The 26,837-nt window shown below is 40.4% G+C and overlaps 2 protein-coding genes across 5 annotated transcripts in view; one reads left to right on the top strand and one right to left on the bottom strand.

Annotated features, from left to right (window-relative positions):
• Nucleotides 1-21,675, bottom strand: part of LOC139444356 (serine/threonine-protein kinase VRK1-like) — a 34,751-nt gene extending 13,076 nt beyond the window's left edge. The window contains exons 1-9 of one of the 3 annotated variants that reach the window (XM_071225297.1): nt 21,577-21,675; nt 14,715-14,783; nt 13,705-13,845; nt 11,528-11,580; nt 9,906-9,975; nt 7,492-7,685; nt 5,877-5,981; nt 4,666-4,798; nt 3,719-3,839 (exon numbers count right to left, since the gene is read on the bottom strand). In XM_071225297.1, coding sequence (XP_071081398.1) covers nt 3,719-3,839; nt 4,666-4,798; nt 5,877-5,981; nt 7,492-7,685; nt 9,906-9,975; nt 11,528-11,580; nt 13,705-13,845; nt 14,715-14,739 — 842 coding nt within the window. In that variant the 5' untranslated portion in view covers nt 14,740-14,783; nt 21,577-21,675. Of the gene's footprint in view, nt 1-3,718; nt 3,840-4,665; nt 4,799-5,876; nt 5,982-7,491; nt 7,686-9,905; nt 9,976-11,527; nt 11,581-13,704; nt 13,846-14,714; nt 14,784-21,502 lie in introns of all 3 variants that reach the window. The other 2 variants (XM_071225300.1, XM_071225299.1) reach the window with 2 other exon arrangements.
• A 47-nt stretch (nt 21,676-21,722) lies between these two features.
• The window catches only part of LOC139444353 (protein phosphatase 1 regulatory subunit 37-like), a 34,760-nt gene continuing 29,645 nt past the window's right edge, over nt 21,723-26,837 (top strand). For both annotated transcript variants that reach the window (XM_071225294.1, XM_071225293.1), the window contains exon 1: nt 21,723-22,151. In XM_071225294.1, the coding sequence (XP_071081395.1) occupies nt 21,836-22,151 (316 nt within the window). In that variant the 5' untranslated portion in view covers nt 21,723-21,835. The remainder of the gene's footprint in view (nt 22,152-26,837) is intronic.

The raw sequence follows: 26,837 nt of genomic DNA, 5'->3' as shown, positions 1-26,837 counted from the left end.
GTCTTTCGTCGAAGCGACGGAGACGCCGTTCCCCCCTGCTTCCGGATGTAAGTCATCGCCGTTTGGTTGTCCATCTCTAGACGAACCACTTGGCCACGAAGCAGACCCGGGAAGCGTTGGAACACCAACCTGACCGCTCTCAGTTCTAGCACATTGATATGCAGTTTGATCTCCTGCTGGGACCATAGTCCCGAGGCAGTGTGATCATTCAGAACGCCTCCCCAGCCGGAGAGTGACGCGTCTGTTTGAACTGTGAGAGACGGAACGGGAGTGTCGAGGGGGAGCCCCCGGGACAGATTCCCGACCTCGGTCCACCACTGGAGGTGTGTTATGAGCCACTACAGAGTCTCGAGCACAGTCTCGAGATCTTCCGAGTTCGCCCAAAGTCGACAGAGTGCTTGTTGAATGGGACTCATTCTCAAGCGCCCCGCCAGACCAAATCCACTGTCGCCGCCATGTTGTCCAGTAACTGGAGCTATGTACGAGCAGTGTGACTTGCGCTTAAGGGACTTGATATCTTGTGACAGAGATACACGTCCTCTCACCGTGTTGAAATTAGCCACTAGGAAGACTAGATTCTGAGTGGGGCTCAGATCTGACTTCTTGAGACTGACCATCCACCCTAGAGTGATCAGAATATCTATCACTTGTTGTGTAGCTATCTGACTCAGGGATTGCGATAGAGCTCTTAGTAACCAGTCGTCGAGGTACGGATGGCAGAACCGACCTTTTGACCTGGCCACTTGGGCGGGAATCAACATCAGCTTGGTGAACACCCTCGGGGCCGTGAAGATCCCGAATGGTAGAACCCTGAACTGATAACACCTCCCGTCGAAAGAAAACCTCAGGTATTTCTTGAACTCGGGGTGTATTGGTATGTGGAGATAGGCGTATTTAAGTCTATTGACGTTAGCCATTCTCCTGTCTCGACAGGTGAGGTCACTGTTTGGTGACTAGGAAACAAGTCGAGTGGAAGCCCTCGCTTTCCTGTCCCTCGGGACCCGGTTCGATCGCAGCTTTCATAAGTGCGTCGACCTCGGCACGGAGGAATTCCGCCTTCTCTCGGGTAGCAGGCACCGGAGTGTGCTTTATCCCGGAGAAGGGGAGGGGCGGATGATGTTTCCACCGAGGCAAATGGCCATCCCTTAAAATGGACGGGGTCCGGGGATTGTGATGTAACTGTCTCCGATTCCTTCAGGAATAGAGCCAGTCGGCCGCCTACGGGGACATCCGGCTGGAGGCAGTGGACCCCGGCTGTCGGCAGTTCGATAACTTGCGACTGTGGGTTCACCCGGGGCTCTTCGGGCGCTAATGGGAACCCATCGTTCCCAGCCCCGCGAATAAGCTGTTGGTCTCGACCAGCTGCCTTGCCCCGGCCCGTGCCTCTCTTGCTCCTCCCGGCGCCCTTATACCTGAAGGAAGCGGCGGCTTACAAGCAGGTGTGGACGTCTGACCCGTGCGTTAGCGTAGGAGGGGACAATTGGAGAGGCCCGCTTACGCGGTTTTAACGCTTGATACCTCCAACATGGCCTCATGAGTCTTTGATGGAAGTATACAATTGAGCGGCCTCTCGGACCACCTGCTGAGCCCCAGGGAAGAGGGTGGCACCCTCTTATACGGCAAAGCAAGTAAGTCTTGGCGTGTGTAAGTCGAGTATTTAGATACCGACATCCACCGCCTGCGCATGCCCATAACAGCGCACATCATCTGCGAGGGACAGCTACGAATAGCGTCCCGCGTAAGATAACTGAACTTCCGTTAGTTGCGCGGCCAACTCCGAAGAGTCGACCGGCCCCTCTCCCGCTAACTCCCTCTGTACAGCCGACAGATACACGGAGTGTACGGACACACGGAGCTGTTGGCATGCATTATGATATTGCCCCTCGAAGCATATGTAAGCAGCCTTCAACTCCGCACCGCACGCGGGAAAGGGGGGGCAACAGCCGGCCCTGCTTGACCTTAGTCAAGTTGGGTGTCTCCGACTCTGGCATGGGCGCAGCCACCTGAGGCAGTACCTGGACAATCCTGTCCCGCACGTGCCTCTGCACCCGGCCCGATGCCGAGTCCCGGTGCCGAGGTGCCGGAGGTTTAAGGGAACCCACCTGGCACCGGGCTAGGTATCCACTAGTGGAAGCCTCGGCCTCAGAAGAGGCGTCTGGCTCCGCTAGGGAAAAATGTGCGTCGGTAGTGCACGGGCCGAGCCGGCGCCCGCCACCACTACGCTGGGGATCGACCGCGAGCCAGAGCCGAAGCTCGGTCTCGGATCGTCCCCGAGACAAAGGGAACCAACCTTGCTCCGGTGGAAGCCTCGGCCTCGGAAGAGGCGTCTGGCTCCGCTAGGGAAAATTGTGCGTCGGTAGTGCACGGGCCGGTGCCCGCCACCCCTCCGCTGGGGAGCGACCTCGAGCCGGAGCCGAAGCCCGGTCTCGGATCGTCCCCGAGATCAAGTGGCCTGCCTCGGCCGACGCCGGGCATAACACAGATCTCGAAGCCGCGTCCGGCGCCGACAACGGGGAAGGCTCAGCCCGTAGCTCCTGCCGGAGCCGAGACTTCACCTCCTCCATCATCGACGCCATCGGCGACTTAAGTAACGCTGAACAGTCTGCCAAAGACAGTGCAGGAGAGGGTGCAGTGCTTACTACGGGGACCCTCTAGCCTTCTCCCCCGGCCCCCGGAGAGGGAGCGGGGGAGACAATCTCGGCAGCTTTTTTACCCTTTTTAGATGGGGAGGGGGGATGTCTTAGTAGATCTGATATCTACCCCAGCCTTTATAGACCTCTTTAAAGTGGAACAAGTCAACTTGTCTCTTTTGGGGGGTAAAGGCAATGTCCTCCGCCAGACATATCAGGCAGCGTTCGTGCCTGTCTTAGAACAACCCGTACACAGTTTGAAGGTCTTTGTAAACAAGACCGTAATTTCTGAGGTGGGCGGGAAGGGTATTAACGTGTATCAGTGCGATATAAAGATTGGAAAGATACGTGCTTAAATTGTGAAACTAGAAGCAAAGGCGTAATGTAGAATGCGATTTGTAACGCGATACTAATAGCCAATGTCGTAGTTTAATTAGAACACCAAAGGGGCGTGTTACGCGCTAAGGTGTAAAACCCGTAAAAAAGGTAAGTGTAGTTTATAAATTAACACACCACCTTGGGTTTTGTAAAGGAAAAAATTGTAGACCAATGCTGTATGATATAACAAAACCCCAAGCCGTTTCTTAATGGCCTTGGTGTTACATGTATCAGCCCGTGGAACTACAATATGGACGCCATTACGGCCATTTGAATTCAAAGGTACCGTGCACGTGGCGTCAATTACAACTCTATAACTTCACAATGCGAGGTATTACGCCTTTGCAATGAAAGAAATGTACCATACATACAGTTTGGTCAGCCATGGTTCTTGTCGAACGATAGATTTCTCTTATTTTGTCTTGTGTGAAAAATCAACACGTCTGTCTCTTACAGATGACATAAGGAAAGTGATTTGGGTGAGAGTTGCTCCCCCTGGCGTGAGGCGTCGTTGGTGGTGAGGCCCCGTAAGGGTGGTCGTATATCATACAAAAACAAAGTTTTTTGTGTGGTAACATTTTTTATTAAGGAAAATGGTTACAACTATGTCATGTAGATTTTCTTGAGCAAGGAAAATGCAATAAGTGCCCCAAGGAGGATTTAATCAGAAAGAGAATAGGTGGGAGCACAAGTAGCGTATGAAGTCTTACTTTATCTTAGAATCTCTGACATAGTTTTTGTCTTGGAGTTTATCCTCCCAGGGTAACTTGCCACATAGCCACTGTAGCAGACAGTAGCCAAGGATTTCTACATCTCCACGCCGGGATGGGGCTACAGAAACAGAGAGACCATTAGACAATGCATGGCCGACTATACAGCAGTAGGACAAGGATGCAGAAAAATGAGGCTATGAAAAGAAAATACAATTAGTTCTCAGGCAATCTCATCTGAAAAACAGACAAAGATTGACATCCCAGTTTCTAGTTCAGTTGTTTTCGTAATGTTACCATGGTTACCTGGGGAGAAAAACAATTCCTCTAGTTTGTCTTAAGGACAGACCAGATCGAGTTCTTGTCTTCCAAACAGTCATGTCAACATGGTCAATATATCATATGATATTTTGTGCGTTTGGGTCACTGAAAACCAATCTCATTAAAATCAGATCTTAGTTCTCGCTACCCCTAAACAAAGATCTGAGGACATCACATTACAGGTCACGTCAGCATGACCTTTCATACAACCAATCAGAGCGTCGCTTACCAGATCCTGAAAGTGACAGTCGGAATGTGTTTTCTAGGCATGCAACCTCGAAATATGTAACAGAGGGTATTCCGAACGACAGATACGGGTTTTATGATTATATCCATACAATCTATGCCATCTATAAGCCATTCCAGAATGTTGTTTTGGTCAGTTTTAAAAATATGTTTCGAAGCGTAGTCGCCAGTTTGAAACTAGTGCCCTAATGCTCGAGATAGCTGCCTTCTGATTGGCAAATGTCATATTTCTTGTCAGTCATTTCATTGGTCGGTCAATGTTCGTGAAAGGTCGTTCTGACGTGACCCGTAATGGGATGTCCTCAGATCTTTGGTTAGCGGTAGTGAAAGCTAAGATCTGATTTTAATGAGATTGACTGAAAACCGAATTCTTCACTGACCAACACCGTTGTGAGCATCCCTGCTTGTGAACTCCACGGTTCCGTCATGAGCTCTCTTCGGGTCCTCCTTGTACTCCTTGTGTTTGTTGTCCACCTTGTACCGGTACGCCAGCCCGTAGTCCACAAGGTACACCTACAACAGTGATAGGGGCAGGATTGGTGAGTGATGAAATGTCGTGAGACTCAGTTGACAGTTTAATCACAACCACTACAGTCACTACTACAGCATGGAGCAGACAAACAAGGGATGACAATGTCAGCAACAATATAATTCACAGGACAGGGTTTCATTTTCTAGGTCACTGACTGTTTGTCCAACAGATTTTTATTTCTATGCTGATGGTTATTGTATAGAAGAATCAGAAACACTTCCAAAAGCATTTTTCTGGAGCAAATTCTCTCCCATGCTACAGAACCCATGACCCAGGGCACAGCTGAAATCAAGTCTCTGTGTCATCCCTGCATTGAGCAACCCAGTTGTGGGTTGTGGGCTGTGGGCTGTGGGGTTTTGTGGAGTTTAGTGTGGTGTATTTTTATTTAGACATTTTCTATTAAAAAAATCAAAATGTTGACTGAGTGTGTTGCCATGTGTGAAGTGATACTGTAAACAGCTTTATTTCTGCGCCGTTAAAATATTGCGAATACCAGGCCAAAGACAATACTGCGACGAGATATTTTTGCGAGTTGCCGTGTTGAGATGACCCCTTGCGTACCAAACAATAGACAGCTTCTCTCCGAAGCTAGTTTTTCTGAGTTGGCCGGAAAGTTGACCGGAAGAGATTGCGACCAATTATCAAATACGATAATTGACTCAACTCAGTGTCATGTCATGTGTGGACAAAATTGCAAAGGACACTGACGCAATCAAGCGAGGTTGGAAGAAGGCAGGATTACTGTGAGGTAACAGTGACACTAACTGGTCTGTTTACACTGTCATTTGTGATGTATTGTGTGACCATTCTGCATTCATTTGTGTTTTTAACTTATTGAGTAACTTGTAGTTCTGGTTGATGATTTCAACATTTGATGACGTGTTGCAATGAATAAAGTATGTATGTATTTTTTATACTTATTTTTGCATTTTTAATTTTTGCGATTGAGTCTCATTCGCAAAACTCGCAATAATAAAACGGTCGCAAAAAATTCCCTGTTTACAATAGTTACCGGCAAGCTTGTCTCATCGTTTTACATAGTCAACCCTTTTCTCTTACCTCACTTCCTTCAGGTTTTCCGTTCTTGTATCCTTGCAAAATGTTGCCAGCTTTGATGTCTGCATGGACATAGTCATGCTCATGCAGATACTCCAAACAGTCAAGCTACAACACAAGACACTCCTGTAGCTACATCAACTACAACATAAGACACTCCTGTAGCTACTACATCAACTACAACATAAGACACTCCTGTAGCTACTACATCAACTACAACATAAGACACTCCTGTAGCTACTACATCAACTACAACATAAGATGCTCCTGTAGCTACTACATCAACTACAACACTAGACACTCCTGTAGCTACTACATCAACTACAACATAAGACACTCCTGTAGCTACTACATCAACTACAACATAAGACATGCCTGTAGCTACTACATCAACTACAACATAAGACACTCCTGTAGCTACTACATCAACTACAACATAAGAAATGCCTGTAGCTACTACATCAACTACAACATAAGACACTCCTGTAGCTACTACATCAACTACAACATAAGACACTCCTGTAGCTACTACATCAACTACAACATAAGACGCTCCTGTAGCTACTACATCAACTACAACACTAGACACTCCTGTAGCTACTACATCAACTACAACATAAGACATGCCTGTAGCTACTACATCAACTACAACATAAGACACTCCTGTAGCTACTACATCAACTACAACATAAGACACTCCTGTAGCTACTACATCAACTACAACATAAGACGCTCCTGTAGCTACTACATCAACTACAACATAAGACACATCAACTACAACATAAGACACTCCTGTAGCTACTACATCAACTACAACATAAGATGCTCCTGTAGCTACTACATCAACTAAACATAAGATGCTCCTGTAGCTACTACATCAACTACAACATAAGACACTCCTGTAGCTACTACATCAACTACAACATAAGACATGCCTGTAGCTACTACATCAACTACAACATAAGACATGCCTGTAGCTACTACATCAACTACAACATAAGACACTCCTGTAGCTACTACATCAACTACAACATAAGACATGCCTGTAGCTACTACATCAACTACAACATAAGACACTCCTGTAGCTACTACATCAACTACAACATAAGATGCTCCTGTAGCTACTACATCAACTACAACATAAGATGCTCCTGTAGCTACTACATCAACTACAACATAAGACACTCCTGTAGCTACTACATCAACTACAACATAAGATGCTCCTGTAGGTACATCTTTCTCCATCAGTTCTGTTAATACTGTGATTCTTCCATAACTTTGGTGAATGCTTGAGTGTGCACATTTTTTAACCAACTTACAGAATGTACAAATCCAAATAACATGTCTGATTGAAACATCTGACTTGACAGCTGCATCACAGTTGATGACATTTATATTAGAAAGTACTTCTTCAAAAAATCCACCTTCAAGAAACTTGAAGATGCTGAAGGCGAGCTGAAATGGGTTTAATGTTCATGGGTGTGCATGTCTTCCTTTTACGGGCAGACACTATCCACTAGACCACAGAGGTGGCCTGAATCGTTGAAACCGCCAGTCAGATGTTACTATGAAAAACTATACTGACAGGTATTAAAGACAGCTCAGTTGCAATGCTTACCATCCGTATACCCAGACAGAGCACTGTCTTCGGAGAAAATCTTCGTGATATCTGAAACAGTTTCTGTAGATCGGTGCTGAACCTCTTCATAACCATGAAGCGATAATCCTTGCCGTTATACGTATGCATGCCAGAACCGATGTACTTAGGTATACCCAGGTACTTCAGCTTGTGGCCCCTCAGCCAGGAGTCCACTGAGAAGATAAGACAACATCATTTCTAATACTGGTGATGGTGTGGCAATCATCATCATCATCATCATCATCATCATCATCATCATCATCATCAATTTATGAAATGAGATTCTTAATATTTTAAATCTTTCACACACCATTTCAACCAAAAACAGGCTGCATATAAAAAAATTGGATTAAATTTGGATTAAAATGATTAGGACTAACTACTGATGATATATAATCACCGCCGAAAGAAACATGAATACCATATATGTTGGTTAAAATGGTTAATATATGAAGACTTACTCATATTCAAGAGATAACAGATTGGTTCGATGCAAAAATGAACATACTGGTATGTTGTGCGAACCTATGCTCATTAACACATCACATGTGAGGTCATAGACTCATGACTCAAGATGCACCATTTGTCTTGTGCAGGATTACCGTGTAAAGTTTGGAAATCATTTACAGCACATCGGGACTGTAATAAAGACACTCTGTGGTAACACTTGACTGTTAGTTTTGTCAGTAATTGGTACACATTGGAAACATCTCTTAATGTACCGTACATGACCGCAGATAAGACGAGGAATTAACTTGACCCTTGAAATTTGAAAGGTTATGATATGACCCATAGATAAGCCGAACCGGGAAGTGAAAGGCAATGACACGCCACGAAGTCGGACCGCAAGACTTGCAGATATTCAATAATATAAGATGAAAAATGTTGTAATTACATAGAAAAAGTTATTATAATTATTTATAAAGACTTAACAAACCAGCCCTCCACTTTCTTAATGCGGGAAGCTGTTTTTGTTTTAACCTCATAATGATCGTTATGTTGCCATCAACAAGAAGACGCCATTTTGTGAATTGGTGTGTACAGAATTATGAACCCGTGAGAAAATGTACCAGAAATAAGTCAAATGTTTAGATTCAAATCATTGGAGTTTTTGGTTATTTGTTTTCTGCACAAATAACAACTATATAAAAACACATACACATCATCATTTATTCATGAGTACATAGGCGTAGAATTTTACGCACACATCATCACTGGTGAATCCATCGAATTCAGTGTCACTGTCTTCACCAGCCAGAACTGATCTTCATCAGGTGCATCATAATAGTAGTCCTCAAGATCGTCACAAGCCATGACATCTTCCACATCTCTAGAAACGCGGGCAGGGGGGACAAACTCCTCAAACAAAACTTAATCTTCTGAGCCGTCCATTGCATTTGAAATTCCACACTTTAGAAACGACTTTAGTACCATTGCTGTGGGGATCTCATTCCATGACTCTACCACCCGCTTTGTGACTTCTGTTAGTGGAGCTCTTCTCATTGCGTTGGACTTGATGAAGGTGTGCTCTCCGTTTAACATCACTCAGACCATTTCTCCTGGAACTTGGTCTCGAATGGCTTGTTCAGGCAAACATCAAGTGGCTGGAGTTGGGATGTACAGCTGCCTGGGATGGCTGCCTGGTGTGTCTTGTTCTCGGGCAGTTTCTTCTTCACAGTCTGGCACAGGTGAGCCCTAAACATATCCCAGACAAGTAGCGACTTCCATCCATCCCCTCATACCACCTGGCCACACGTCTGTCACCCATCGGTTTTGTCCATCCATCCCTTTGTGTGTACAGCTACCACTACTCCGCCATGTTTCTTTGATTTGTGTTTCTTATGGTGGTGAGTATTTTTCCAACTGATTCCTAACACCGGTTGGTCCCAGTGTTCATAACCAGTGTCCAGAATAACTGCCTGCCTGATCATGCTGACCATGGCTGGTAACTTTACTGAAAGGCTGCATGAAGTTTTCTCCACCTGCCCGACTGTCGGGCAGATGTTTGGACTACTTACTCATTCAGTTTTATCATCACTTGTAGATGCTCAAGTAATTGTTTGCATTATTTCAAATGCCTGAGTGCGAGCAGGTAACTTTGAAGATTAGCAGGCAACATTTATCAAGTTTATGGCTCACCTGCCCAACTAGGTTTTAAAATTATTTCCAACACTGATCATAAATAGCCGAGTCCCGGATTCCTTAAGGTTTGTTGCAATAGTATTTGAATGTAAGGACACCCTAAATATTAAACTCAAAACATAGGATTATTTCAAGAGCCCCCATGACTTCCATGGATAATATATGAGAACTGAGTACTGTTACATTTGCAACCTGTCTTCTAACAGAAATCACTTTATATGTGAGGAAGGAAACCATTGATAGCAACTTACACAAATCTTGTTTACAAGCCCTCTGGTAGAAGTGAAGCTCACAGAAGAGTGGGCCATTATCCTTGGGTTCCTGGAACAAGCCAAGTATATACATGTATAAGACAACCACTCTTCCACACTCTCAGACAACTATTCTTCCACAGTCTCTCAGACATTCAAGGGCAACCATTATTCCACACACTCTCAGACAACTATTCTTCCACACACTCTCAGACATTCAAGGGCAACCATTCTTCAACACTCTCTCAGACAACTATTCTTCCACACTCTCTCAGACAACTATTCTCTCACAATATCTCAGACATTCAAGGGCAACCATTCTTCCACACTCTCTCAGACATTCAAGGGCAACCATTCTTCAACACACTCTCTCAGACAACTATTCTTCTACACTCTCTCAGACAACTATTCTTCTACACTCTCTCAGACATTCAAGGACAACCATTCTTCCACACTCTCTTAGACAACTATTCTTCCACACTCTCTCAGACAACTATTCTTCCACACTCTCAGACAACCATTCTTCCACACTCTCTCAGACAACTATTCTTCCACACTCTCAGACAACTATTCTTCCACACTCTCTCAGACAACTATTCTTCCACACTCTCTCAGACAACTATTCTTCCACACTCTCAGACAACCATTCTTCCACACTCTCTCAGACAACTATTCTTCCACACTCTCAGACAACCATTCTTCCACACTCTCTCAGACAACTATTCTTCCACACTCTCAGACAACTATTCTTCCACACTCTCTCAGACAACTATTCTTCCACACTCTCAGACAACCATTCTTCCACACTCTCTCAGACAACTATTCTTCCACACTCTCAGACAACCATTCTTCCACACTCTCTCAGACAACTATTCTTCCACACTCTCTCAGACATTCAAGGGCAACCATTCTTCAACACACTCGCTCAGACAACTATTCTTCCACACATTCTCAGACATTCAAGGGCAACCATTCTCTCACTCTCTCTCAGACAACTATTCTTCCACACTCTCTCAGACATTCAAGGGCAACCATTCTTCCACACACTCTCAGACAACTATTCTTCTATTCTTCCACACCATCAACTATATCCTCTGCATTATATGCTAGGGGGTAATAATTGACAATACTAGACAATCCAGTGATTGACATCATAAACATCAATCTATGGTTGGGGATATGATGACATGCATTAACCAAGTCAGCAAGTCTGACAGCTTAATCATATTATGTTGTTGTTGTTTAACGCCGCACTCAGCAATATTCAAGCTATATCATGGTGGTCTGTACATAATCAAATCTGGACCAGACAATCCAGTGATTGACATAATGAGCATCGATCCATGCAATTGGGATACCATGACATGCATCAACCAAGTCAGCGAGTCTGACCACCCGATCCCGTTAGTCGGCTCTTACAACAAGATAATCACTTTTTACGGCAAACATGGGTTGCTGAAGACATATTCTACCCCGGATCTTCACGGGTCTTGATCACATAAGTTGTCTCTTATAACAAGCATGGGTTTAGAATAAAGACCAATTTTAACCATGCTAATCCAGATCTGTATGAGAGCCTTTGATAATTAAGTGTGAGCATTGGCTTTGCTTCCTATACTTACAATTTTCACAACATACGGTGCAGTGCTCCCAACAGAGTCCTGAGCTTCAGCAGCTGAGGAAAGCAAGCATGAAATATTAAACATCTTGTTTGTGTAGGCCAGACAATTTGTCTCTTTTGTTTTACAAACTTCTCAATCAATACTCCAAGATGCAGCAAAAGAAAAGTGATTTGGGTAAAAAAAATTGTTTTGTCTATCGTACAGAATTTCAATCACAAAACCCAAGGCGTCTTAAGGCTCCCCAGTTTCTTACAATGATCAAGCAAAGACAAAATTTAATTTTGCATGTGAAGACAGGGTACACTTCAGGTACACTTCAGGTACACTTCAGGTACTTCACTTCAATTGTCACATCCTGTCGAGGCAAATATCCACTTTCAAGCCGTTTCAAATGAAAATCAAAGTTTCAACACAGAACTCACAATTCAAGGCTTCTTAAAAATGTGAGAATCCTGCAACAGGAATAAGTACTGTTTTTTGTTTTCTTACTATTTAAATATGTATAGTCTGGCAAATCGCCAGTTAATAAAAGACTGAATTATTGTTACAAAATCTTCTAATAAAAGAATCATTTCCTTGATTATCATCCAAAGTTTACCTCATTCATTTATCCAAAATTAGATTATATTTGGATATATTATTTTATTTAATATTTCAGGGAGAAAGAGTTTTCTGAAGTTGAGAAAATTGATATTTTCATAGCCCAACACTTGATAACTGCAGTGAACATTTGACAAAACTATTGTGATATAAGAGCGACCTCCCCGCAAACTGTCTCCCTTTATCGTAAGTGTCTGGCCTGTACACAAACTGACTTCCTTTTCACATTAGTTCCACATTGACATGGCAATAAAATGACAGATGATCATTTATGGAGATAACATGGCTTCTTGACATTTGTTATTCTCTTGAAAATGTTTCATTATATTCTGTAAATTTCTCAATGAACCCGTCAGTTGAGAATGTTCGCTTCGCAAAACGCAATTTTTGATACTTGACCAGCATGTATTCCTTTGCTTCCAACAGCGGTCTTGTAGCTTTCAAGTATATATTTTAAGTTGATTTTGTATATAATCATATCCAAATGTATGACAAAGAATTTTAGTGGCCTCAAATATTTTTCATAACTTTATATTTTTTTAAGATTTTGCAAACTTGGGAACTAATTTTTAAGTCACAATTATAAGGGGTGGTGAAACGTCCCTGCGTGTTAGGTTGGGGGGATTTACATTTCAAGGTTTTACATTTGTAATGAAAAAAACATTTTTTCACGTAGACAATTAGCAAAAGGTATCAAATAAAGAGGATATTCCATGTGTTGAGTGAAATATCATGTTTCTTTAATCCCGTCACTTGATGAGCATCTTCCCGAGGCAAGTGAGTTAACTGATTATAAAAGTCCAGTTTCCACCCTTGCCGAACTAGGCTGGTATTATGGAGTAGCATTTTGGCTGGACTAATTAGTCTATGCATAGTCCAATCAAAATCGCTCACCCAAATCAAAATCCGGTTCATAAACTGTCATGCAGATTTCGTCGATTGCAGGATTTGAAAAGCATGTGCACCGCCAACTCGTTGTCAGCAGATATTTTCCAAATCTTTTCATGTTTTTGATCAAGGTGCTCACGTGAATTGATGCATTTCGCGATGTAAGACCTGTTTTATTACAATATAGATCTTGATTATCGATCAGATTGTCCTGACTGGGCGCCACCATTTTGTGTGAAGCAAACACAAGTGATACGAGAGGTGGAATCTCATTGGTCCATAGGAGAGGCTTATAGGGAACATAACTGGTAATAGCCACTGGTGGCGCTACGATCGAGCCCATTAATTCCAGCCTAGTTCGGCAGGGGTGGAAACTGGACTTTTAAAGTCAGTTAACTCTCTTGCCTCGGGAAGATGCTTTATGAGAGAAACATGACATTTCATTCAACACATGAAATAGTCTCTTCAATTCAAGGGATTTCTAACATGTTCAAGATCTTCCAAATAAACACTCTTCAAAGCATATTTCATTCTAAATCAAGGCACTTTTCAAAATGTGCAAAACATTGCATCTGAAACATCTTTTATTATGAAAACAAGGAAAACCATTCTAAAGGGCAAAATATTACACATTGGTAAAGGTCACCGGAAATATTACATTATAACTTCCTCAACATGTTCAATCTTACCTAAATAAATGAGTCCAAATCCACCTTGTCCAATAACTGGGCCAAGTTTCCACTGTTTTTTAAACACATCTTGTAAAATCTCCCCATTTGGGAAGGTTTCGGCTAACTTGTGGCCTTTAGGAGCTCTTGGACGTTTAGCTGCTGAAAATTACAATACAACTTTCATAGCTACAAGAGTTGTCATAAATAAACCTGTACATTGTAAAAATGTGTTGACTTATTCAGTCAAATTGTTATAAGCAATACATTTCTTTCCCTATGCCCTCACACGTGAACTTTTAATACTGCAGTTTCAAAATGTCATCATACCAAATGAGTGAGTGAGTGAGTGAATATGGCTTTACGCCGCTTTTAGCAATATTCCAGCAATATCATGTATTATCATGTGCATATCAAATGATCACAGCCTAAGAAAACTGCATTAGTGCCACAGCCATTTTCAAGATATCTATAATGTGAAGGAAATCAGTTTTCCTATGTAGTCATGCTCTGTTAGTCCAGATTTTACTTTTACCTGTTTGAAGTAATGTTCCTTAGACAATATGTCTATTTGTTTAAGGCCACACTCAATATTTCAGCTATATGATGGCTGCCTGTAAACGGTCAAGTCATGACCAGACAAACCAGTGATTAATATTATCAGCAATGTCCAATGCTCTTGTGTTACACAGGGATAGCGAATTCGGGCACATTAGACGACAGGCCATCCATTTCCCACATTTATTGGGTGCTCTTCTGATCAAGAATCCTAACCCAATAACAGCAGATCCTGACACATACAAGAAATGCAACTCCCAGATCACACAGACATATCCCATATGTATTGGGTGCTGTTCTGATCAAGAATCCTAACCCAATAACTGCAGATCCTGACACGTACAAGAAATGCAACTCCAAGATCACACAGAGATCATCTCCATACACAGTGTACAGTCACAGTTGATGCCAACAATGCACATATCTACATGATCAATCATTAGGATACTGACTCATAACAAAGCACTTCTCACCAGCAGCTTTTGGTGCCCTGGGCATTTTTAGGGAGCAGCAGCAGCAGCTTTCAGTTCAACTGGTATATTCTGGAAAATATAAAATAATACTTGGGCCAGACTTTATAAAACTTGGTGTACGAATCGAAAGGTAAGAAGTAAAAGCAGAGTCTTGATACATTCCACTGGCCAGAAACAAGTAAAATGTTAAAAAGCACAAATCTCATTTACAGTTGCTATCAACATAAACAGATTATGAGAATTTTAGCATTTAGAATGGTTGTAGCTATTGACGTGTACACATCAGTGAAACCAGAGCATGGTGATTTTTTGTTATACAAACTACCATGAATTACTTCTCTTTTTTATGTTACACTTGGCAATAATCCAGGTTCATCAAGTCTGGGCTAGGCAATTTTTTTAAACCAGTGGCCAATAGCATGAACAATGTCCCACAAAATATTATCACTTCTATACAAAATATATTTAGGTGCAGGTGAGCTACAATGTGTGGGACCAGTACTCAGACAATGAATACATCAGTCGGTACCTGGATTAACAGAGGTCAACTGTATAGTACACAAAACTTGTATCATATCAAGTAAGCTCTTGAAGCATACACGACATTGTGTTTCAGCAAGAAAACAAGTACTGAAATAGTTCGAATTTCAAGTGAAAGAAATTTTGATACATACAGTAAACCGTGAAATTAATACGCCTCCAAAAGAATGCGACCACTGGACCCTAGCCCAAAATGCAACTCAATATGAATGCGACACCCCCTCCTCTCAAGCATCAGTGGATTTCTATCTAAAGATGTCCTCAGTCAGGTTTAGGATCCTCACCTTAATCCAACCTTACATTAATCAAATCACACACCAAATAGCACCACTTATTAGTGCTGAGTAAAGTACTTCTGCAAAAACAAAACATGCACGCTGGCTCGTGTCGGCCTATGACGCAGTCGCAAAGAACAAAGGGTCGCGTCTGTCTGGACTTGCAGGTGTGATCAGTGATGACATAAGTGAGTAAGACTCTTGTCTTGACCCCAGCAGGGACAATTCACAGGATGTAATTAATGTTTGAAAGACATTGTTTATATACTTTATATACAAGTGCTGCTCAATAAACAGTGGTGTGGAATACATCAGCGTATGTCTAAGTTGTTATTTTTGCTATCCAAAATGTCTTACTGTTGATATAAATGCGATTTTCGCATTTAATTCAAGCTTGCGTTAATTTCAAGATTTACAGTACTCAAATTAAACAATAGTCAAAATAAATAATTTTTAGAATATCTCTTACATCATTTCCATTTATTGATTTCAAAAACTACTGTTACCATAGCAGGACAATAGCTTCATAAGTGTTTGTATGCATGTTTGAAATGTGTCAACACTTAACCGGAAGATGTAATCAACACAATGAAATCAAACCCTAATCTGGATAAACATGACTAACTTTCGTTCCTGTACAACAGATTTGTCGTGCGAATCTCTCAAGTCAAGAATAGAAATACTTCCTTAATCCATATCATGCTGATGACACTGTTAACAAGTGACAAGAGTGTTTGTACACTACTAAAATATCTATCACTAGTGTCAATCTTGTGCTTAATCATGTTTGTTGCAGAAATCAATCAAAAGACAAAGTAAACTCTCTGTTGGGAGTACTTGAACATTCATTTTGTTCAGGAGATTTCATATAACACTCATATCATTAGGTCATTGACCTATACATAAAAAACAAAGCATACCGACTCCGAGCTGACCAGACATTGTTTTATGCCCGAGTGCCGAGCACCAGTCAGGATAACAGCCATCAACACCAGTTTGCGTTATGGTGTTTTTTAGGGGTGAAACGACACAGCAAGGTCATGATACATTGGTCACGACACGACATGTATTGTGATACCCATATTTACCTCAAATCACATAATAAATATTTCAGAGCAGGTTCAAAAGGAAAAGCTAACTGCAGACACATGTTCGTAGCGGCTATTTTCAATAGTAAACTTGAAATGCTAATTACAACACATTTTGCTACAGTAAACTACGGTTATAACGAACACGCTTATAACGAACTGACGGATATAACGAACTGACGGATATAACGAACTTACTTTTTAGTCCCGACTATTTGCTGTGGTTATGCTGTATATATGCTTATAACGAACTACGGTTATAACGAACTAAAAATAGTAGTCCCTTTGAGTTTGTTATAACCGTAGTTTACTGTATATCTGACTGACAAAAATGCCAGAGATCATTACACAAGTAGGAAGTAATATATTTTCAGCAAGTGTATTGTCTTGTATTGATACAAAAGGAACAAACGTATCGTGCATCGTATCGTCACATGAAAACTCACGATCCACCGGTGCATCGATGTACATAGTGTCACCCCTAGTGTTTTCTTCATGGGGAGTAGTGCACTTTTTCAGATCCAATTAGTGCTGTGGGGGCTTGAACGCGCTTCGCCGGCTCTGCTAATTAATGCGTTAATTAGCCGACGCTCTACCACTGGACCACAGGCGCTATCACATGTAATCAGTGCTCGTTTAACAGGTCATTAGAATCCCCATTGACATGCATGCGTAATTCAGTAAACAATGAATTGCGCATGCGTGTGACGTCACTGCCCGCACTCCCATTCATCTTTTCTTGAAACCACACCCGCAATTGTTTATGTCAACATGACTGACCAATGGGATTAACTGGATTAACGCTTGAAAAGGTAAGAATTTATGGCTAACCCTTGCCCAAAGCCAGCTGACCCTAATGACCGAAAGGGGGTTTGGGATCGTAAAGACGTGTAAGTTTCCCTAAGACCGAAAACGGGTGTTGGATCGTAAAAACGTGTAAGTTTCCCTAAGACCGAAAAACGGGTGTTGGATCGTAAAGTTGTGTAAGTTTCCCTAAGACCGAAAACGGGTGTTGGATCGTAAAGACATGTAAGTTTCCCTAAGACCGAAAACGGGTGTTGGATTGTAAAGACGTGTAAGTTTCCCTAAGACCGAAAAACGGGTTTTGGATCGTAAAGTTGTGTAAGTTTCCCTAAGACCGAAAACGGGTGTTGGATCGTGAAGCGAGAGTCACCAGAGCGTGAGGCACGGTAACGGTATAATGAGACAGCGGTGGCACTATTGCGCGGTAATTGAGCGGATGGTAGAGCTCGGGCTGCGCCCGGTAAACTGCATTGTTGCCTCTTCATGCAAGTTACTTACTATCGGTATTATACAGGCATAGTCAACAGGAAGGAAAACTGTCATTTCAAGCAAGTGTGTCGTCGTTTGATGTGAATCTACTGACAGCCTAGACTGGATTGTTCCTGATGTGCCCTCATATATGCTTAACTAGGAACAGCAGATTTTTTTATGTAAGACATTAAAGTAAATGAACATCGAAACTACTCAAATTCATTTTTCCTGTGTGGAAATTAACAAGCGGAAATTCTTAATAGTATAGTTTAATGCCAATCTCATTAAAATCAGATCTTAGTTTTCGCTATCGCTAAACATGCTAAACAGAGATCTGAGAACATCCCATTACGGGTCACGTCAGAATGACCTTTCATTAGACCAATCAAAGCGTTGCTTACCAGATCATGAAAGTGACAGTCGGAATGTGTTTTCTAATTAGGCAACTTGGAAAACATTAACATGGGGAATTCCGAACGACAGTTACGGCCCATACGACTGATTCCGTCAAAATTATTGTCTATCTCTCGCTTCTGTGAGATAAACATTTGAACAGAGGAGGCATTGCACGGTACGTGGGAAGCACTGCCATACAATCTCAACCATATATCAGACATTCTGGAATATTTGTGTGTTCAGTTTTCAAAATTTTAATCAAGAACTGTGTCAGCATATTTTTCAAGCATAGTCTGAAATGGAAGTCGCCAGGTTGAAACGAGTGCTGTAAAGCTCGAGAAAGCTGCTTTTTAATTGGCTGATGTCGACTTCTTGTTAATCATTTCAGTGGTCGGTCAAATTTCTCGAAAGGTCGTTCTGACGTGACCCATAATGGGATGACCTCAGATCTTTGTTTAGCGGCATCGAAAAATTAGATGTGATTTCAATGAGATTGAGTTTAATGCAGAATCTCTTTGCTCTATAACAGTTTACTCTTCTCACTGCTGTAGACATAACATTTTCATCTCACCTATGGACATAAAGTATTAATCATGTTTATCTCATCTATGGACACAACATATTTATCTCACCTAAGAGCAAAATATTTATCACACCTATGGACATACATATGTCAGAGCTCCAGATAAGCTGCGTATCTGCGTGAAATACGCATCAGAAATGCAGAAATACACAGTAAAATATAATCCAAGCGTATCAAATACGCAACGAACATTACAGATACGCTACAAAAATAAAACTTGTGCGTATCATCAAAATATTGTGAAGTAACCCTGCGTATTCGATTAGCAAATCAGCAACTTATTTTGAAATTATAAAGGGGCATTCCGTCAACCTTGCCAAACTCCACGATGACAGTTACATCATGATCATTTGCCATCACACTTTCTTGTGGAAGTATCGTGGTATTTTTGAGTCCTCTAAAGCTCTCGAACCCACACGACACCAGTTTGCAGGGACTAGATGAATAGTGTTTTTAAATATTTAACATAAATACCCACATGTGTAAAAACTAGTGGGTAACAGAAATTTGAATACGCAGGTAGAATTACTGATACCCAATGATTTTAAAATGCATGGGTAAAATACGCACAACACCAAAAGCTTATCTGGAGCTCTGTATGTATATCATCTATGGACATAACATATGTATAACAATAAACTAATCGAAGTCCTTGCCAATTGCAAATTGTTGCTTTTTAAGAAATATTCACTTTGCCGGTGATAAATATCATCAATGAGTTTTGATCATGTAGTTACAATCCGGGTAAGGATCTGCTGTCTGATGACTGCGAGCAGTTATATTTAGTAGTGTGTGCATCTAGAACTAGTTACTATAACATCAATATCTTACTCCTAGAGGGTATATGAATATGTAGGCTGAAAAATCGAATTTATCGAGCATATTGTGAATGTTTAATAATATTTTCATTGTTCTTCGATGATAATTAAAAAGCATCTTAGAGAAAGAGCCCAAAGAAATGTTTCATTGAAACATCACTGCTTTAAACTTACCAGTACTGACAAATAGAGACTGAATCTTTGGGCATAAACCATTAATCCTCAAAATTATCAACCCTAATACTACCGTATTTGATGCAATAAGCACCCAGGGCGCTCTCAAAATTAGAAATAGGGGGTTCTTATTAGAATATTATGTTGGTGAAAAAAACAGTTGAAAGATAAATTTCGTGGTTTATAGTGACAGCCTGAAATGTTTATGTACGACATATATTTTTCCAGAATTTAATTGCCCATAATTAAGGGTGCATATAACACACAAGTGTGTATTATCCGCGAATGAATAAGTCTTGTGTACACTGATCAATCAGAAGAGGTGCTAATTGGGATTGTTCTCTAGCCAATACATCAGCAAATATCGCCATGGGCGCTTATTAGAGTGGGGCACATATTATGTCGAATACGGTAAATGATGACAATCCAAGCAGAAATGGAAATACATTGGTGTCATTTGTTGAAGAATAAGTTATTTATATATGGATACATAAAAAAAACTTGAGCAAAAAATCTTTCACCTTCACTTGTCCTAAACAGTGCTAATTAAAACACACTCCCTATTTTACAAACAAAACTACATCAGCACATCATGTCTGTTTCTAATTTACCATAAACTGGTATAGAGTATTTCCTTGCCTGTAAATTCTGTATTTACTATTGTCAAATACCAACAATGGCCTAATTCATTACACAGATGGAAGGAAGGTTTGGCAGCTATATAATCAGTGGACCCCGAAGCTGTTTAGATAGCACTGCCTGTTGGAGCAGACACCTGCACTGTGGTAACCTAGTGGTCAATAGTGCATGAATACACAACCATTAGAGTTAGACCCTTACGTTTTGTCAAAGAGTGAAGGCATAATGTGATGTATGGGCCAACCATGCACTATTTCTGACAAAGTAATTGTAAACATGCAGAATAACTAGAATCAACATTGTCTCTTTGATGTTACGGTTTATCAACATATTGAACAGAAACATAAAACTAGTTAAAATAAATAAAATTAGCAATAGAAAATAAGCTCATCAGTAATGGATGGAATAATTGGTGAACCAGTGCAAGTTTAGTATCTTCCATAGCCAGATGGTTGTTCTGGTGATCCCAAAATCAAAGGTAAATACTATTTTCACATCTAATGCTGTCTTAGCAATAAGATCAACCAGTCTCTCACATATACAAGATTGAAAATTATGGCAAATATTGTTTAGAAATTACATGATCTATCTAAATTCACAAAGAATGAGTCCTTTGGAAACAGATCGTTATTACAAATGGGCATAGCATAGTTCAATAGGAGAGATAGGCTATATATTATTGTTCCTTATTGTAACCATCCATTCTTTTCATGCTCTTTCAGCGATTCGTTTCCAATTGAAGAATGGGGTCGATAACCATAGACTATTAACCGGCTGATAACAACCGCCCACAACGCAAACATTAGCAGCCAGATTATGCCAAGAATTATATATATATATATGGTCGGTACCTGGGTTATATAGTTGACTATATGCGTATTAATGTTAACCCGGTAGTGACGATATCTTGTCGAGTTTTGCGTTGCAAACCCCTGTGGAACAAACCCCTGTGGAACACCTACAACAAGATTAGTCTTCTGACAAAAAATGAGCTTCTTACTCGTGTAATCGTTGTTCCTACATATTGCCTGACACCATGTATGTTTGGTACACAAGTTAAATATTTCAACTCACGCAAATGTGTGCTGACTAGAGTCGGTATCGATTCCTTCAAAACAAGCGCCACTGTCTTGAGATAAAACGCGGCTGCCGATTGGCCCCAAAAATATACATATCCAATCATATGTCACATTGCATAGATGGACCGGAAGTGGCGTGACGCAAACCACAAAATGGAGTATTCACGAGAAAGAAGCAGATGAGTTTCTTAAAATGCTAATTTCCGTGTGACTGTCTTATTTGAAGTAGTAGACGTAGAACGAAATATGTAGATATGACAATGACAGAACCCACTAGCCATTCCTCCGACACTAAAACTGAAAATGGTCAGCTGAAAGGATTTGTCAGTGCTGAGAAAGATGTCCCGACGTCGTCCCCAGGACAGGAAGTAAACAAAGTAGCTTACCAAAGTGGGGGAGGATCCCAGCCTTGCGAGGATGGGGGCCCCCTCATGCGAAATGACGATTCGGACTCGTCATCTGAAGAGAAAGCGTTCCAGGAAGCGGCAGCCAAGTTTGAGAAACGCGGAGTTAAGTTTCATGAAGGAATTGTCGCAGGATACAAGGACGCACCTGATCCTTGGAAGGATGGTAATAAACATTCAAGAAATATTTTAAATATATATATTATCAGTCTCTAGGTATATTCAAAGAGAGATGTCCCTATCAGCATCTGCCAAAATAGTCGATTGATGAAGTAGCCTATTTGGTCTACAAATGTTATCTAATCACATTTGTCTGTCAAGTGTCGTTGGTGCTAACACCTGGCTAAAGTATTGTTGTTTTTTAAAGTAGTTATAGTTATTTTATCATATTATATTTCATCATAATGTATTTCAACATGTCCCCATTTATGATGTTATTGTTAAACCTGTATCTTTTCTTGAACATGTTTCATAATGTATTCCAACATCTCCCCATTGGTGCTGTCATTGTTAAAATGTTGTCGGTTCATGAACACATGTTGCAATACTGGTCCAGCAAATCCCAAGATTCCTGTATCATGTACAGTATTTGCATCACAGTGTATAATCACGACAAGTGAATTACAATAATACACTCAACTGCACACCTTTACACTGTGCTATATCCTGACCTGACACTAGGGAATTTCTTTCTAGATATTCTAGATACCCTTCTGATACATTTGCTAGATTTATGCGTTGAAACAGTAAACTTTCCTAAGAACTTCTGTGAGCCAGTGAAGCACAGCTGAAGTCATTGTAGTAGTACAATGTTTACTTTAATCAGCCAGACCAGTGAATTATTGCAAAGTCACATGGTCATATGAGGTGACTCATATTTCTGTGTGTGTTTGTGGTGTTAAAACACCTCTGAATTTTAGAAAATAACATGTAACAACATTCCAGTTTTCAAAAAAAGAACATTGCTTCCCAATTTGTCTGCCAAGGCAATTAGTTTGGAATCACAGATACATCCCTTCTGTTGGTTTTTGCCTGATTTCTTTCATTTATAGCTTTGTGAAAGATGGGAGTACTGGGATAATGATCATATATTGTGAATAGTTTTACTAGATATCCATAGCATATTTTACTAAAAAGTATTCAAAATATTTGCAAATTCTACAACATGATTGAAACTATGCAGCAGGATACAGTGACAGTCTGCAACTTTAGCCACAAGCCAGAGCCTAGTAAAATTCTTTACGGACTAGTACAGTGTTCCCGTTTACCGATAATTACCAGCTTAATACCGGTAATATTAGGCTTGGACCGGTAACTCATCTGGCTGCCAGTCCCTGTGGACCGGCAAATAAATTAAGTACCTTATAAATCTTTGTAATTGAACATAACATCGGCAATGTATATATAAGTAGTGTTTTCGAACGAAGTACGATTGTCTGTTGCCAACTGGGTTTCCCCTCGTCTATGTTCTGTGCAAGGAAAAAACGTTTCGCATTGCTTCAAGGTTAAATATATATTTGTAGCAATTTAGTCTCTAAATATTTTTAGAAAAGAGAGAACATTGTGACTGAACTTTGTGTGAATGATCTAACTAAATTACATCAGAGATGATGTCCTTTATTTGTTGAAAGCTGTGACTGACAAAAATTAAAGGGGACTGGTAATTTTAAGAGTTGTCACAAGGACTGGCAGTTTCAAAAGCCAGTGGGAACGCTGTTGAATGATCAGCTAATAAGACACCATATAATGACACTACAAGGTACTTTTATAATATAATGCAAAATGTTTTGGCACAGGCTGCAATGTTGTGTGTACCAGTACATATTCTTCCTGGGCTTTCATATCAAAGAAAATGTCGAATATCATGAATATGTGCAACAATATTGACATGTGACATCCTTGCACAAAATGGCTGTTCATTGACTGTAGTACTCAGGATGCTCAAAGAAGGATTTTCATTGATTAACGGTTTATATATATCATTATATGCATGCATAAATGAATCATGCAAGTAACAGATATCAGTCTGACAATATGCATATTGTTTTGTTTTCATGTTTTTTGTTGTAACAATAGATTGAAGGGAAAGTGCAGATAAATTCTCATTAAGGCCAACATTTTTTAACCAGAGAAGATCTGGGGTAGAATAGGTCTTCAGCAGCCCATGCTTGCCGTAAAAGGCGACTATGCTTATCGTAAGAGTTGACTGACGGGATCGGGTGGTCAGACTTGGTTGATGCATGTCATCATATCCCAATTGTGTGGATCGATGCTCATGATGTCAATCACAGGATTTCTGGTCCAGACTTGATTACTTACAGACCACTGTCATATAGCTGGAATATTGCTGAGTGTGGCATTTAACAACCTAAAGCTTTGAGTCTCCTGGCCCCCCAAATATATAACCCAGGTCCCTCCCTGTTATAGTGTGCATGACGAGTCATTGAAATGTGATGGCACTTGTCATATTCAATAATACCATAAACATGACAAATTGAATAATCTTCTTTAAATATGATTATGTATACAAGCAGCCTATGGCACACACTTCAATCATTTAGATTTAGTACAAGTATGTCAGCTTCCTACAGAACATACAGTCAAAAGCGGCTTTAAACACAACTCACTCACTCACTCCTACTGAATATGATTATATTTCCTTAGTAACCATGGTAACACATGGTTAAAATACAGATATTTACTCAATTACTGGTAGAAATAAGAATGACATTAACAGAATAAAATTAAAACATGTAAAACATGTTGACTGTTTCAATGTTTAACATGTTTAAAACCGTTGTTTACAGGATGTTACATGTTTTGAAAGCACAAGTAATTTAACATGTTTAACATGCTAGACAATATATGATTAACGTTTTTAGTCAAATGAGTGTTGATGGAAAGTGATGAGAACACACGACCCGAGTACGTGTATCTCCTTCCTGTCAGAGCCTGAAATAGCATGATTGTAATCAGCATGGTGAGCGGAAGAGGGGATGCTGTAATTCTTATCAATAACTAAGTTACTATTATTATCAATAACGAAACGGATTGTCAGCAAATGAATGCAGTCATGAATGTGCCAAAAGCTGTTGAGTCAACTCACCCAAATTAGGCCCTTAACATCGTTTTTAGTATGTTTTTGTGTAACATATGGCATTTATTAGCTGTTCTTTCTAGGTCGGAGAGACTTTTACCTTTGGCGAGCATTATACATGTTTTCTATTGCTACTATATAATATTTACAATACAGAGACACACATGTGTAATCTGGTAATAGTCTCTGTATCATATAAGTTCTCATTGTTAAAATAATGATGTTTTAAGGCGTTATTTCACTCATTGAAGAGTGTAGAAAAAGTGCTCATGAATACAATGTTTTGAGTGAATCATCCTATTTATCATGATTTATCATGATTTATCATATAGTGCTAGCCATATACAAGGTAACAGATATGTCTGCAGAAACATAGCAGCACATTGGGAGACCCCTATCTCAGCATGTTCAAAACATTATTCTATAGTTTGTTTTTTAGAAAGAAGGTATTGCATTGAAGTATGGAGCTTGAAAGTTGAAAGGTGATACCAAGTCAATCGAATTGGTTTGTCGCATTGATAACACTAGCGCCATTATGTATACTGCAAATCTATCAGTGCCTGTGTTTTAACAGAATTAGGGCTTACATTTTTTACTAGAAACCTAGAAAGCGAATGTATGCCAAATTTTAAAAAAACCCATTACGTATCAGAAAGAAAAAGTTTTGAACTAACAAAACAGGATAATAATCACACAACAATCATCATATTGTGACACTTTTTGTACAAGTGTTATCGGAATATATTTGACACTGAACCTGGTTGTCACATGGCAAAGCTTCACTTGAACTTCACATAAACATGATAAAGAGATGTTGGTAGCTATGCAGAGTGTGTGACAGATGGACCTTTGTATATTTGTGTGTGGTGGTGCTGAGTCTTGTCAACAGATGGCCATGCTCCATGCTTACCCCACGATAGCTTACTCATCATACCTTGTAAATTCTTCTGTTTGGAGACAACATGCTGTCATTATCATGCGATTATGCATCTTTGGACATGATATTTTTTATGGAGATTTTTCAGTTAATCCAGTTCTTGGTTGATAGCTTTATTTGCAAGTAAATCAACGTGATCAATCTAGCAGATAACAAAATATTTTTGTTTGTGTGCAATGTGTATTTATCATGTTAATACTCTATTTCACATGTTTCAACTGTTTCAATCTTGTTATGAGACTAATATGTAGTTGTCGTAGGGAGATCATGGGAGATAGGTCTGTCCCGGTTATTATCCCCCGGCCCAACGAAGTTGGTGGGGGATATTGAAATGGGTTCTGTCCGTCCGTGTGTGTATGCGTCCCGAAATCGTTTCCGGAGCATGACTCAGAAACCTTTAAATATTTCTCTACAAAACTGTGCATGTCTACCAGGCACCTACTGAGCTGGTGCCTTTTGCTATTTAGGAATGTTATAAATTTTTATTTTTTATGTTTCCATGGCAACAAGTTTGACTTAAAAAACAGTAAGGGTAGGGTTTGATTCAGGATGAAATTTTTCACATCTTTGAGACAAATGCTGAATTGTTGCGTTTGGCTATTTATGAATTTTAGCAATTTATATTACTGGACATTATTTCCGGAGCTTGTTAGATTTTGAGCTACACAGTTACAGCCCTTCATCCATGTTACTTTACAAAGTGCATAGTGCCTGCAATGAATTTTCTGATGACATGAAGCGATCTCTGCATAAGGCTTTATAGGACTCTTATTTATAGTTTATATTCACTACTACACGAGCAAACAACTTTCTAATGT

This window comes from Haliotis cracherodii, unplaced genomic scaffold (assembly GCF_022045235.1).
Source record: "Haliotis cracherodii isolate W230 unplaced genomic scaffold, xgHalCrac1.p SCAF_5, whole genome shotgun sequence".
Lineage (NCBI taxonomy): Eukaryota > Metazoa > Mollusca > Gastropoda > Lepetellida > Haliotidae > Haliotis > Haliotis cracherodii.
Note: the sequence above shows the minus strand (reverse complement) of the source record. Positions and strands in the feature narration are given on the sequence as shown.